At 46.6% G+C, this 15902-nt stretch overlaps 1 protein-coding gene across 1 annotated transcript in view; it reads left to right on the top strand.

The window, feature by feature from the left end:
* The window catches only part of PCNX2 (pecanex 2), a 449190-nt gene that overhangs the window by 62781 nt on the left and 370507 nt on the right, over window positions 1-15902 (top strand). Inside the window, exons 6-7 of the mRNA XM_088448947.1 lie at window positions 5754-5883; window positions 8560-8717. Of these exons, the coding sequence (XP_088305073.1) occupies window positions 5754-5883; window positions 8560-8717 (288 nt within the window). The remainder of the gene's footprint in view (window positions 1-5753; window positions 5884-8559; window positions 8718-15902) is intronic.

The following is a 15902-nucleotide window of genomic DNA, read 5'->3' as shown; positions in this document are numbered from 1 at the left end:
TATTTCCCTGCTCCCAGTTTCTCAGGAGCCAGCGTGGGTTAACTCCCTGACGAGTTCTGTACAGCACTTGTCGGATGTGTTGCAAGGGGAGTCTGTGATGCGGCCTCATAAACGGCCGGTGGCGTCTCTGTCCGCTCCTTATGAGGATGACGAAGGGACGTCTGATGATGGGGAGATTCTGGATCCTTACAATCAGGAACCTCTCCATACTAAGGACGCTGATGCTAAGTCCAAAGTATATATTCCTGGACTTATTCGGGCGGTCCGCACAGCCTTGGTGATTGAGGTTGAAGTTCCCCCAGCGGCTAAGTCTAAGTATGCCTTTTTCAAAGACGTGAAGGGCGATGCCACAGTCTTTCCTCTTTCGGGTCAGTTGGTGGACCATTTAGAGGAGGCGTGGAAACAGCGTGGCAAAAGATACCAGCCGCAGCGACGCCTGGCGGTGGCTTATCCGTTCGCGGATAATTATTTTGCTAAGTGAAATCCCCTCCACAGGTGGATTCTCACGTGACCCGTCTTGTCCGTAGTGCCACATTGCCGATGCCATCCATGTCCTCCCTTAAGGATGCTACGGACCGCAAGGTGGAAATCTGCCTGAAGTCCGCTTATTCCCTTGCGGGGGGGGGCAGCACGGCCGGCTATGGCCATTTGCTGGGTTGCCAGAGCGATGGAGCGCTGGGCGGATTCATTAGAGGCTTCTTTTGATTCCGACTGTCCGGCCGAACAGGCGGAGTTGATTGGCAATCTCCGTGATTCGACCACCTACATCAACGAGGCGGCTCTAGACATTAGTACCCTGGTGTCTAGAATTTCTTCTCGTCGCACCTTGTGGCTGCGATCCCGGAAGGCGGACGCAGATTCCAAGAAGGGTCTGGAAGCGTTGCCGTTTACCGGAGAAGTTCTCTTCGGTCCGGATCTGGATAAGATTGTGGCCACGCTGGCGGCAGCCAAATCGTCTTGTCTCCGGCCGGTCGCTGCTCCTTCTGGTTCTGGACCATCGTCCTTTCGGTCATCTAGGGCCCAGGGCAGGCCCAAACCACAGTCGTTTCCTCGTCAGGCTGGCCTTAGGAAATCGGTCAAGCCCCGGAAGCAGGCATGGAGTACCAGACGTCCGGCCCCCAAGCCAGATGACAAGCCTGCGGCCTGACGGTCCGGGCCTCCCTTTGGGGGATCCCAGGGTGGGAGGCCGCCTGCTGCAGTTCGCCCAGTGTTGGTCGGTCACTACGACAGACACTTGGGTTCTGGAGGTGGTCTCCCACGGGTACGCCCTCTCCTTCCGGCACAGACCCCCGGCTCGATTCTTCACCACGGGTCTACCATCAGACCGGAACAAGGCTACGGAGCTGCGGAAGGTATTGCACACTATGCTCCAGGCTGGAGTTATAGTGCCTGTTCCATTCTCCCAGAGGGGCCAGGGTTTCTATTCAAATCTTTTTTTGGTACAGAAACCCAATGGGTCGTATCGTCCGATTCTCAACCTCAAAGCACTCAACAAGTCTTTGCGGGTACTGAAGTTTCGGATGGAGACCCTACGGTCCATCATTCTGGCGCTGGAACCTGGGGACTACATGGTGTCATTGGACATACAGGACGCTTACCTGCATGTCCCTATTCTTTTGCGCCATCAACAGTTCCTCAGGTTTGCAATCCGCAGCGACCACTTCCAGTTTCGGGCGTTACCTTTTGGCCTGGCGACAGCACCACGTGTTTTTACCAAGGTGATGGCGGTCATGGCGGCTTCTCTGCGGCTGCAGGGAGTCCGCATGTTGCCGTACTTGGACGACCTGTTATTGGTGGCGGGATCTCCAGAGCTCCTGTTACGCCACTTGGACCTGTCCATTGCCCTGCTGCAACGGCACGGCTGGCTAATCAACTGGCAGAAGTCCACTCTAATCCCGTCTCGGAGGATTCTGCATCTTGGAGCCTTATTGGACTCGGGACAGCAAAAGATCTTCGTGACGGAGGAAAAGATCTCTGCTTTACAGTCAAGGGTGCGCAGTTGTCTGCACAGCCGCCGGTTGTCTCTACACTCGGCGATGAGGTTACTGGGCTCCATGGTGTCGGTGTTCGACATGGTGGAATATGCCCAGTTTCACTCCAGACCTCTGCAGCTCCTGATCCTGTCAAAGTGGAACGGGCTGCCTCAGTCTCTGAAGTCCCAGACGATTGTGTTCACCCCGGAGGTTCGCCTGTCCCTTGCTTGGTGGTTACAGACGACCCACCTCAGCGAGGGACGTCCGTTCTGGGTTCCAAATTGGGTCCTGTTGACAATGGACGCCAGTCTTCGGGGCTGGGGAGCAGTTTCGGGTCCACATCTGTTCCAGGGCAGGTGGACGCCGACAGAAGCGGAGCTTCCAATCAATATCTTGGAACTCCGTGCGGTCTTCAATGCTCTCCAGCAGGCACATCGGTTTCTCCGGGGTCACCCGGTACAGGTCCAGTCGAACAACGCTACCACCGTGGCCTACATAAACAGGCAAGGAGGAACCCGAAGCCGGGCGGCTCTCGTAGAGGTGTCTCGGATCCTGGTTTGGGCGGAGCGCAATCTTCCGGCCATATCAGCGGTCTTCATCCCGGGAGTGCTCAATTGGGAGGCGGACTTTCTAAGTCGCCAGGACGTTCATCCGGGGGAATGGTCCCAGCACCCGGATGTTTTTCAACTACTGGTGGACAGATGGGGTCTTCCAGAGATCGACCTCATGGCGTCCCGGCACAACAACAAGTTGCCGGTGTACGGGTCTCGCACAAGAGACGAAGGGGCGTCTCTGGTGGATGCTCTGTCCGTCTGGTGGACGTTCCGGTTCCCATACCTGTTCCCTCCGGTCTCCCTTCTTCCACGGGTAATCCGGAAATTCAAACAGGAAGGAAGGGACGTTCCTGTTGATAGCTCCCGCGTGGCCCAGACGGCACTGGTTCTCAGACCTTCAGGGTCTGTCCGTGGACAGTCCTCTGCGGTTGCCGCTACGACCGGACCTCCTGTCTCAGGGTCCTTGTCGTCACCCGGACCTGACTCGGCTGTCTTTGACGGCGTGGCTGTTGAGACGGCCATGCTGAGGTCCCGGGGGTTTTCCAGCTCTGTGGTGCGTACCATGTTGCGAGCTCGGAAACCGTCTTCCGCGAGGATATACCATCGCGTGTGGCATACGTTCTTCCAGTGGTGTCGACCGAGAGGTTATGCACCGCGGGAGTTTCGTCTGTCTCGGATTCTCGCCTTCCTGCAAGCGGGACTAGATTATGGGCTTCGCCTTGCTTCTTTGAAGGTACAGGTTTCGGCCCTGTCTATCTGGTTTCACCGTAGGATTGCTACAATCCCGGATGTGCGCACCTTTATGCAAGGTGTTGTCCGCATTCAGCCGCCCTTTGTTCCACCTGTGGCGCCTTGGGATTTGGCTGTGGTCCTGAGGGCTCTCCAAGGACCGCCGTTTGAACCACTGGGATCAGTGGATCTTAAATGGCTAACAGCTAAGACTGTTTTCCTTCTGGCTATTGCTTCGGTCAGACGTGTTTCTGAGTTAGGGGCTCTTTCTTGTAGACCCCCTTTCTTGGTTTTTCATGGGAGCAGGGCAGTACTCCGCACTCGGCCCGAGTTTCTTCCCAAAGTTGTTTCCCAGTTTCATGTTAATGAAGAAATCGTTGTTCCGGCCTTTAACTCACCGGGTCTTTCCGTGGGTGAGGCCTCTTTGGATGTTGTGCGGGCCTTAAGGACTTATGTTGACCGCACTTCTTCGTTTAGGAAGTCGGACGCTTTGTTTGTCCTCTATGGCTTCCGTAAAAAGGGTTGGCCTGCTTCAAAGCAAACTTTGGCAGCCTGGATCCGTATGGCTATTTCTGAAGCTTATCTTCATGAAGGCCTACCGGTTCCTCCTTCTCTGAAGGCTCATTCCACTAGGTCTGTGGGTCCTTCGTGGGCAGCTCGACGTGGTGCCTCTGCAGTCCAGATCTGCAAGGCTGCTACGTGGTCCTCTGTCCATACCTTTGTGAGGTATTACAGGTTTGACACCTTCGCCTCCCAGGATGCTTCCTTCGGGCGGCGGATTCTCCTTTCTGCACAGGAGCGTCCCCACCCTTAAAGGATACTGCTTTGGGACATCCCCAAGGTATCCTGTGGATACCCTATGGACCCTGAAGTAGAAAATATGAGATATGGTAAGAACTTACCCTTGTTATCTCTATTTCTACGAAGTCCATAGGGTTCCACAGGACTCCCGCCCTGTCGCACCTGTGCTGCAGATGGGCTTTGCTCTGGTCACCGGTTTTCCGTCTCCCTCTGGTGAGAATGTGATTCTTGTATGTGTCCAGATCTTTGTTCTCTCTCTTCCTTCTCCTCCTCCGGCCTATGGCTTGGTAACTAACTGAGGTGCCTTGGCTCGGGGGCGGGGTATAGGAGGGGGACCTAGTGCATCCTGGGAGGCTGAAAGCTTAACTCTTTGGTACCCTGCGACTGACGTCACACCTATACCCCCAAGGTATCCTGTGGAACCCTACGGACTTCGTAGAAATAGAGATAACAAGGGTAAGTTCTTACCATATCTCATATTATCCATGGGGTGTCTGATCTAGTTGGAGAAACACCGTGGCATTTATTATAATCTGACTTCTGTTTTCTCAGATATATGCATTTAATAAAGCATTTTGCTGCTTTTTTGGTTAAAATTAAGATTTTTACACTGCACTGGTATCACACACATCGTTACGGCCCTGCCTATAAAATGATTTGTGGTTTTTACACTTCCCTACCCAAATGTTAAGGGGTATATTTACTAAAGTGAGAGGTTTTTTTTTTTTTTTTTAGAAGTGGAGATGTTGCCCATAGCAACCGATCACATTCTGCTTAACATTTAACTAGCACCTTCTAGAAGATAATAGCTAGAATCTGATTGGTTGCTATGGGCAACATCTCTTCTAAAACTCACTTCTAAAAACTCTCACTTTAGTAAATTAATTTTTTTTCTACCCCTAGAATCTGATTCATTGCTATGGGCAACATCTCCACTTTTAAAAACTCTCACATTAGTAAATATACTCGAGAGTGGCATCCTGCACTCATCAAATCAAATGTTGAAACAATAAAGGGGTTGTATGAGACTGCACATTTAAAAATATGTATTGACATGCACACCTTACTTAGATTTTTCAGGGATTTCAGTTAATATTTTCACTTATAATCTTTATTTTTGCACTGACACTTATAGGAACACAGGGGGTCATTCAGACGCGCTCGCGAGCGCAAGACGCTCGCAAGCGGGTCGATGGTGCGCTACTGCGCATGCGCACGATGGAGGGAGCTCCGTCGTGCGCATGCGCGAGACACGGCTAGCGACGGGATAGCCGTTGCTCCGTGTCTCGCACCAAAGGGGGCGTGCTGTCGATGTTGATTGACAGCACGCCCCCTTTGGTGGGCGTGCCGGGGGTGTGGCTGCCAGACGTAGGCGGAGCCAAAATCACTCCAGGGCTTGCGGCAGCGAGACCCTACCGCAGGGTCTCTGTTGCAAACCCGATGGTCGCGATGGTCTTGACCATCGCGACCATCATCATGGACGCTCGCTATAGCTGTGGGTGGTCACCCACAGCTATGCGAGCGTCCAAGAGGTCGCTCCATTTTCATGGAGGAGGGCCCTGATTCAGAGCGAGCGCTCTGGTCAGAGCGTTTGGCTCTGAATCAGGCCCACAGTGTTTTTTCCTTTGTATATTATATTTCTTTTTGTACAGATGAAATAACGTTACGTGTTATTCTCCTATTTAAAAATATGCAGACAGTTGTACAACACAAGATGTGCTTGAACATGCCATGTGTCGTGAATATCCCCCAGAAAGACAGAAGTCACTGCCGGAAAACGAGTATTTCAACATAACTGACCAAAAAATCCAAGAACAGCAGCCATAGTAAGTAATACAAGTCTAGCTGCATTTGCTTTAATACTATGCAAGAGCTGGATGACTGGTGTAAGACTTAAAGCTAACTCACTTGGCATCAATTCTCGCCAGTACTTATTTACATTGTCAGTATTACATAATAGTGACTGTAGCTGTCACTAGGTTGTAGATTTTGTGATCCACTGTTACTTGTTCCTGTGAATTGCTATAATACTTTGTATTATGCTTTGTCAGTGAATGGATGTACTGTACTTTACCCACTAATAGCCTCCTAGGTCAGCCTGTACCCAATAGGTGTACCGAGCTCATTCTATTAGAACATGATTGTAAACCAAATAGCCAAACACTGAAAAAGAGCTAAATATAAATTTGGTATCTTCACATACATGGTTTATGCATAAAGACGTTGCAGAATGCTTACAATAGGGGTAATTTGCAAAACACAGCGTACTCATATGTGCAGCACATTTATTCATTTTTGCACAACTGTGCCTATTTCACCACTTATTGCATATACAGTATTTCCACTTTTGGTATATGTTGTCATAAAATGCAGCTGCCCCTACAGATGTGATTCACCTATATCTGCCCCAGAAAGTGCTCACCAGTACTCAGTATCCCCTAGGACTTATGCATGTGATTCTAGACATATAACCAAAGGATTAGTGCTCGCACAGGAAATTCTGGTGACCATTAACTGTAATAACTAAACACGGGAACAAGCAATGTTAGAGGCTAGGTAAAATGTGCACACCCACACAGAGTCAGAGAGAAAAGCAAGAAAAAAGTCTGGAAATGAGGCAACACCAGATTCAGGTTAGGGTCAGAGGTCAGGTCATATGACTAACAATCATGGTCAAGAATCAGGAAAGTCAGGGCAGGTGACTAGCAACAATTGTCAAGACTCAGGTAAAGATAAGGTTAGGTGGAAAACAATAGTTGTCAAGATAGAGGCAAATGTCAGGGCAGGAGTTCAATAACAGAATTGGGATCCAATGCACACAACAAGGGAAGTCCAAAACAAGCCAGTTAGAGGAGTGTGCTGACTACAATTCACCTATAATAGGCTGGAATGAAACAAATGGCTGCACAAATGTAGATGCAGTCAGCCAATCACATTGATATGATTGAAAGTTTGGAAAAAGTAAATTCAAGCTTACTGTAAAATAGCAATTAAGGCTGTATATGAAAACTTAAACCAAAAAATCTCACCTCCTTTTATTGCATAAAGCAACTCGTATACTCTTCCATGCTATAAAAAAAAAAAGAAGCTTTTAACCAACAGTGAGCAGGTAAGTTGAAGAAATTTGACAAATGTTTTCTGTTTTCAAGCACTTTATATAACGTAAACTATACCTGCTAATAATTAACTCCCTCCCAGATTCCGCATCATTTTATTCTGAAGTGGCCTGGGTGGGGCCTTGATAACAAGTGGCAAATTGGTCATCATGGTCTCACTGTGATGTGCAATACAAATTGTGTTGTTTTGCAGCAGGGAATGGGGTAGTGATGAGTTAGGTCCCCCACATTTTACCCTTGGACTTCTCCTCCATGATCTCCTAAAGACGAGGTTGAAAAAGTCGGCAATTTTGTGTAATATGTAGAAGTGTATATTAAACATAATTTACTAACATTGGCAAACTAATTATAGTGAACCCCAGGGACGTGCAGTCAGGGTAGGCAAGGGAGACAGCCCCCCCCCCTGTCATACTCCTGAGATTTGATATAAAAATGATTAGAATAATACAAAAAAGATATTTATAACTTATAAACATCTTCTTTGTTTACTGTAATCATTTTTATAATTAACACTCACCAGCTTTGTGGAGCTCCCTGGGACTGCAGGCAGACAAGAGATGAGGCGGCAACAGCTCAGCCTCTCTTCTGTATAGTCAGACACTGCTTGCAGAGCTGGGGGCGGGGCCACACCATGGTCAGTAAGCTGCACAGAAAGAGAGCTAAAAGAGGCATGTCTCTGAGCATGGGGGGCGTGCCTTGAGCACTGATGGACACCTTGGATGTGTCATATGACCTGGAATTGCACTGCAGTGTTTAGAGATCACTCAGCAGCAACAAGAGAAGACATAGTGATGCAGATAGGAGAATTAATGGACACTGAAGCTTAGTGTAGTGAGGGGAGAGTTATAGTGAGTAGGGGGTGAGACAAGCTCCCAGCACTCAGACCCATCTCTATGTGTGCCTCCCCAGCCATTGACCTCACCACACGTCACTGGTGAACCCACAATTAGGGCATTTATCTAAATGGTGGGATAACATGACACTGTTAATATAAGAAAGGGTTTCTGTTATGAATAATTAATGCTTCTGGCTTGGCATAATAATGATCCCAGTGTCTTGGTGTACTGTTGGTGTTTGGTTTCTCTTTTACTGTAAAACAGAGCATTGAGGGTAAAATATACTGAAAGCAGTTGGGAAAATTAAGGTCTTCTGTGCATAGTTTGCTGATTACCTGCCACTAAACAAATGCAATCCATAACACAGTTTGGGTCAGATGAAATAAATCATGTGACAAGAAATACAGAGACATTGCCACCCACCAAACCTTTCACATATGTTTTGTTGATTTAATTTTGTCATAGCAAATTTTACTTTATCCTGGTTTATTTGTAATTGTGCTTTGCTTTATAATTAGAATAATATATTAAGTGCATTTAATGTATGCAGTTGCCAGGTCACCAGAAAGCAGAAGATCATCTATGAAGTGACTCATGCACATCCTTCACAGCAAGATAGTTCTGTGTTACAAGTTTTATATGGAACTGAGACCTCCATGGAGGATGATACACTGGTTGAAGCAATGCATGGTCATATACACAGCAATGGTAAGACTGACATTCTAATATAGTATTTTATTAAAAGGCAAAAAAAATCAATGCGAAAACAAACATAGGCCCTCATTCAGAGCCGTACGCTCTGAGCAGAGCGCACGCTCTGAATGAGGGCCGGGCTCCATTTTAATGGAGCGTCCTCCTGGACGCTCGTATAGCTGTGGGTCACCACCCACAGGCTATACGAGCGTGCTTTGTGATGGCCGCGATGGTCGAGACCATCGCGACCATCGAAATTGCGAGCCGGAGCCTGCGGTTGAGGTTTTCAACCGCAAGCTCCGGAGTGATTTTGGCTCTATCAGAGCCAAAATCACTTCCACTGACATCACTAGTGATGTCAGTGGGCCGGCTTCTGACGGGAGGCGTTCCCGTGGGAACGCCCCCGTCAGGGAGGCACGCCCCCGGCACGCCCACCAAAGGGGGCGTGCTGTCAATCAACATTGACAGCACGCCCCCTTTGATCGGACACAACGAGCGAAGGACTTTCCTTCGCTCGTCGCGTCTGGCGCATGCGCACGACGGAGCTCCCTCCGTCGTGCGCATGCTCAGTCCATAACATCGACCCACTTGCGAGCGGACAGCCGCTCGCGAGTGGGTCTGAATCAGGCCCATAATGTGCTACCTAAGCTTTCTGAAGTAGATTAGGTGTAATTTTCCAGTTTGAATTTTAATATCGGAAGTACCCAGCACTTGAGTGTTGGTAGGGGTCTAACTTGTGACCATCCCACCCCCAGATAGTCCCAAAGCATTTGTTTCTATTATGTTTGTGCTTGCACTCTGGAATTTGCATGTTGTCTGCAATTATTGGAATCACTGCAGTGTCTGTTAATGCTAAGGTATTTAATATAGTTAATTTAGAAGGATGCTTATAAATTGATAAATAGGATAATGTATACTTAAATGAAGTATGTGATATTTGATTCAGAGATCTTGTTTACCAGATTTTTTGAAAATCAACAAGACAATTTAAATTTCTGCTCTGCTATAAAGATTTAATTAAGCGGCAATAACAAAGATTTTCTGTTACAACTTACTGCAGCGATGGGAAATCAGCCATCCTCGCAGTTACTAAGAAATTGTGATGCACAACTCCCTAGAGATAATGGCTGCCAGCGGTATGTCTAAACGTAACATTTCCCTGGCAGTCTGAATGCATTTAACAACTAGATGACATATAGATAAAATGATCAGACAATTTGGTATTTTTTTTCAGTAAAAATATTATTTATAATAAAAAAAAGTTTTTTTTTCTGCAATGTGCCACTGCTATTTCCATCCTGAGATGGTGACAGCAACAAAAGGTACATGTATGACTGTGATCCTTGTTGAATAGGCTTTTACCAGAGAAGACTAGCAAATAGTTTCTCTACCGGGTAACATATGGACATAATCATAAAATGCCTTGCCATACACTCACTGCAACTCATGTACTGGACCCAGCAGATGCTCACCTCAAAACACCTTGGTTTTGGCATGAATGCGCCACCAAAACATTTTCATTATGAAGGGCAAAGGAACATCACATCAAAGTCCAACCTTCTGCTCATTTAGTGCCAACCATTTCAATGGATTAAAGCTTTCCACTCTTCTTTTTGTGTTAACTGTTTTTATTGAAAAAGTAATGCAGAACTTGAATGTCGCAATAACATCATACCTGCCTACATTTGATAAAGCATTTCAGGGAAATTGTGACAGCACCACCTATGAGCGCGGTGGTAAAGTGGGCATGTACTGCTACATCTGAGAGACGTGCCATGAAATTTACTAACATTGAACTGTAAATGAGCCCCAAAGCAGTTAGTAAGATCTGCTTGTTGATGAAAACACACTGATACTTTTCAGTATTGTGTTTTACAAGTGGTTCCATATAAGTGGCCAGAAGAAACCTTATATGAAAATGCATGTAGCCATAGGGCTCATTGTGCCTTATAACAAAGGCAGGGAAATGGCACTGATGATCCCATTTGAATGTATATATCCGATATCTTTTTTCCCCCAACTATATAACAAGTAGATAATGGTTGTAAGGAACAACTCTGAAAGATTTATAGGTCCTTCACGGAGTCAGGGAGTTTTCTATAATTTCAGGGAGTCTCCATGCAATCAGTGAGAGTTGGCAAGTATGAATAACATACATTACCAACATGTCATAAGAACAATATGAGCTAAACAAGATTAAATGATATAAATGACAAGATATTTTCAATAAACATAGTGCATCCACTTTTAATAAAAGTATGAGCCTTACAGTGTGTACGGGCTAAATAATCCATGAATGTGAGGAGACGTCAGGACTCTTTTTATCATGTGTCTGTTTTGTGTGTGTGTGTGTGTGTGTGAAGCCATCAGCTACAGTGCACGAGATAGTCTAGAAAGCTCAGAAAAGTGCATTTGCTGATACACATGCCAACCTTAATTATACAGCCCCTTTTACCATGCCCTGTGTATTGCAAATATTAAATCCTCCACCCCCAAATCCCTAAGTACAGTAGCTCCAGCACTGGACAGTGTGGCCTGCTTTCCAGTATAACAGGGAAGCCATGAGCATGCTGTCACCTTGCTATAGAGAAACCAGTGTTAATTGGATGTTGGATGCATATATATATATATATATATATATATATATATATATATATATATATATATATATATATAATGTTGCAGATTGCAGTGTGCACTGGGAAATGTTTCGTATCAATAATAGTATATAGGACAATACCTGATCTCCGCCAGCTCTGAGTTAGTGAAACGTTCACGTCCTTTTGTGTGTAACACTATCAATTTGGCCTTTCTGTTTTTTACATTTTTATTTAATGATGCAGCATTTACATTGCATAGTAAAGTGACATATAGTAGATCTAATATACAAATTAGTATGACCGCTATCAGAAAATGAGCCTTTCTCTGGGAAAAAGAAGGTAGAAGGAATGAGTAGGGAAAATTATATACTAGAGTCAGACAGATAGTGACTATACACACTTTGCTTTGTGGAACACTGTGTAAATAAGATTTCAGCTTATGAAGTGGAATTATTGTAATGAAATAAAGCGATGGGGATGATGCATTTATAAGGCAGTCCCTTGCCATTCGTAGGTGCACTCAGCAATACCAACTCTGAATTGAATTCTGTTTTAGCTCAGAACTGGCAGAGATCAGGTGTCATCCTGTACTTTTATTGGGACCCTTTTTGCGCTTCCTTGCTGCACTTTGATAGAGAAGCAGGTTTCTGAAAGGGGTATGTTAAGACATGTTGGCATTTAGAATGATGATATTAATAATCTTGACACTGACATAATGTCAGCATGTTTATTATTATGTCTACATTACACATGTTAACAGTTAGAATGTCATCAATCCTATTTCTTCTTCCTCCACTAGGGGGCACAGGGATGACACTGGTAAATATAGTCTGGAGAGGAGAGTCTGGGCATCAAATAGTTAATTGAAAATACCCACAAGCCCAGGCTCCTCTCCTCTATACCCCACCCCCAGCCACCGGCAGGCAGTTTGAGTTTGGTGGCAACGAGTGCTGGGCACCTTGTTCAGGGGGGGCTGCTTTATTATTATTATCCTGTATTTATATGGCGCCACAAAGGTTCCTTAGCGGCTTACACAGTACATAAATGAGCACACAAGAAAAACAGTTATTAGCAGTACAAAACAATGCAGGACAGGAACATGGTTTATAAACATAGCCGAGCGACAGTGGAGAAGATCGCGCTCTAAGGCAGATTATCCCCATTTCAAATTTATGCTCTCATCCTACAGTGCTGCCCTTTCCCTCTCTAAACACTCATTTTTGAAGAACTTCATCTCCCCCCAGTCCTCAAATCCTCAGTGTCTGTTCACCACCTTCAACTACCTCCTCCGTCCACCCCCTCCTCGCCTCCCCTGCTCGCTCTCTGCCCTTGACTTTGCTACCTACTTAACATCTAAAATTGATTCCATATGTCAGGACATCATATCCCACCAGTCCCCCCTGCTCTCCTTTCCCGGATCACCCCTCCCCATCCATTTTACCGAGTCTGACATCCTTCTCCCCTGTATCTGGAGGGAAGCTATGGCTCTCATCTGGTACTCCCCCCCTTCCACCTCCCCCCTTGACCCTATCACGCTACCTCTCTCCTTGTGCCTGTTCCCATCTTGCCCACGTCCTCAATCTCTCCCTTTCATCTGACACTGTCCCTTCTGCATTCAAACCACCCCTTGTCTCCCCCATTCTTAAAAACCTACCCTTGATCCTAACACTCTCTCAAACTACCGTCCCATCTCTCCTCCTTTTTGCTTCCAAGCTCCTTGAGCGTGTTGTTTACAACCGCCTTACCACCTTTCTTTACTCCCACTTCCTCCTTGACCATTTTCAGTCTGGCTTCCGTTCTCTCCACTTCACTGAAACTGCCCTCATAAAAGTCATCAATTACCTCCTTGCTGCTAAATCTAAGGGCCACTACTCTCTGCTCATTCTCCTTGACCTCTCTGATGCTTTTCGACACTGTGGACCATCCTCTCCTGCTGCAAATCCTTCAGTCTCTTAGTCTACGTGACACTGCCCTCTCCTGGCTATCCTCCTACCTCTCTGACCGACCATTCTCTGTCTCCTCTCATGACTCCTCTCCCCCCCCCCCCAGATTTTTACAGTAGGTGTTCCCGAAGGTTCTGTTCTGGGACCTCTCCTATTCTCACTCTCTACGTCCCCTGTAGGTGAACTCATCAGCTCTTTTGAGCTCCATTGTGTTATGTTCTGGGTTGTTTGTGGACCTGGGGTGGTAGCAGGAGCGATCACAGGAGCAGATTTAAAGGTAAATGTGGAACTTTTAATGATTGGCTTAACAGACATGGGAATGGCAAGAAATAGTCCAGGTATAGCACTAAAGTGCACTTAATAACTGTAGTGGAGTAAATGGGAGAATGTCCAGAAAGTGACCGGCAGGAACAGTCCAGTATGCAGGTATGGTGGGCTGTAACAAAATGCAGGTAGAGGTAACCAAGTCCAGCTGGGTGTAAATGGAGGTAAGGTGCAGGGAAACAGCAGGTTCAGGTTCTCAGGCAGGGGAAAAGGTAAATGGAGGGTGCAGGGTAAGTCTAGCCGACACAGGTGCTTAGGCAATAGGAAAGGAAATTGGAGGAGGCAGGGGAATCCAGCAGGGTTGGAGCAGGTCAGGTGAAGCAGGCTCAGGCAATGAAACCAGGTGAAAGCACAGGAACTCACTCTCTCAGCTCTCACTCAGAAACACGTTGCACTGGCAATGCAAGGGAGCTCTGAACTCCCTTAAATCCCCAGTGCTCAGCCGTGACTGGTCTGAGAGGAGCATGTGACACAACAGGATAGGGCAACTAGGTCACCTGACTGGAGACAAGATGGCGGCGCCCATGCCAGTACGGAACAGAAGCACCACCAAGCCTAACCAGACCAGAGTGACAGTATGCCCACACGGAACCACGCACAGCCAATGCTCCCCGCCAGGCACCAGTGCCACCGCCAGATGCCCCTCTCCATAGCGTCCTCACAGGTATTACCCGTCGACTACCATGCCGAGAAACCCTGGTCGTGACACATTGTCATCTCTATGCTGATTATACTCAGATCTACCTTTGCTCCCGTGACCTCTCCCCCTCTTTCCTCATTTGTATCTCCAACTGTCTCTCTACTGTCTCTTCCTGGATGTACCAGCAATTTCTTAAACTTAATATGTCTAAGACTGAGCTGATCATTTTCCCACCCTCCATCATAACCGCACTTCCCACCATTTCTTTATCAATTGATGGCACAACTATCTCTCTAGCCCCAAAGTGCGCTGTCTTGGAGATCTCCTGGACTCCTCCCTCTCCTTCAAACCACATATCCAGAATCTCTCTCAGTCCTTTTGTTTCCATCTTGAAAATATTTACAAAATTAGACCCTTTCTCACACAGGATGCCACTAAAACCTTCATACACTCACTGGTAATCTCCAGATTGGACTACTGTAACCTCCTCCTATCTGGCCTCCCCAACTCCCATCTCTCTCCTCTCCTGTCTGTCCTCAATGCTGCTGCTCGGCTTATCTTCCTTTCCAAACGCTCTACATCTGCCTCCCCTCTCCTACAAGCTCTCCACTGACTCCCCTTTCCTTTCAGAACCCAATTCAAAGTTTTCACACTTACTTACAAAGCCCTCACCCATTCCTCTCCCATTTACATCTCTGACCTCATCTCCCTTCACTCTCCTATCCGCCCTCTTCGTTCAACAAATGCACGCCGCCTCTCATGCCATAATGTAGAGACTGTTGCAGTGAGCTCCATATAAAGCAGAGAACATCACAGCGACTGCCTAATAATACAGAGAGAGTTGCAATAAGCACCATATAATGTAAAGACTGTCGCAGTGAGCTCCATACAATGCAGAGAACATCACGGCGACTGCCTAGTAATACAGAGAGAGTTGCAGTAAGCACCATACAATGTAGAGACTGTTGCAGTTAAGCACCATATAATGTAGAGACTATCGCTGTAAACGCAATATAATGCAGAGAGCGTCACAGTGACCACCATATAAATGCAGAGAACATCACAGTGACTGTCTAGTAATACAGAGAGAGTTGCAGTAAGCACCATATAATGTAGAGACTGTCGCAGTAAGCTCCATACAATGCAGAGAACATCACAGTGACTGCCTAGTACTACAGAGAGAGTCGCACTTAAGCACCACATAATGTAGAGACTGTCGCAGTGAGCTCCATACAGCGACTGCCTAGTAATACAGAGAGAATTGCTGTAAGCACCACATAATGTAGAGACTGTCGCAGTAAGCTCTATACAATGCAGAGAACATCACAGTGACTGCCTAGTACTACAGAGAGAGTTGCAATAAGCACCATATAATGTAGAGACTGTCGCAGTGAGCTCCATACAATGCAGAGAACATCACAGCGACTGCCTAGTAATACAGAGAGAGTTGCAATAAGCACCATATAATGTAGAGACTGTCGCAGTGAGCTCCATATAATACAGAGAACATCACAGGGACTGTCTAGTGATACAGAGAGCGTAGCAGTAAGCACCATATAATGTACAGCGCATTGCAATAAGCACCATATAATGCAGAGAGTGTAGCAGTAAGCACCATATAATGTAGAGAGTGTCGCACTGAGCTCCATATAATGCAGAGAACATCAGTGACCCACATATAAGTTATATAACA

The sequence above is a fragment of the Taudactylus pleione genome, unplaced genomic scaffold (assembly GCF_031769625.1).
Source record: "Taudactylus pleione unplaced genomic scaffold, aTauple2 ptg000473l, whole genome shotgun sequence".
In the NCBI taxonomy this organism is placed as follows: Eukaryota; Metazoa; Chordata; class Amphibia; order Anura; family Myobatrachidae; genus Taudactylus; species Taudactylus pleione.
This window is presented reverse-complemented; position numbering and strand designations above follow the sequence as displayed.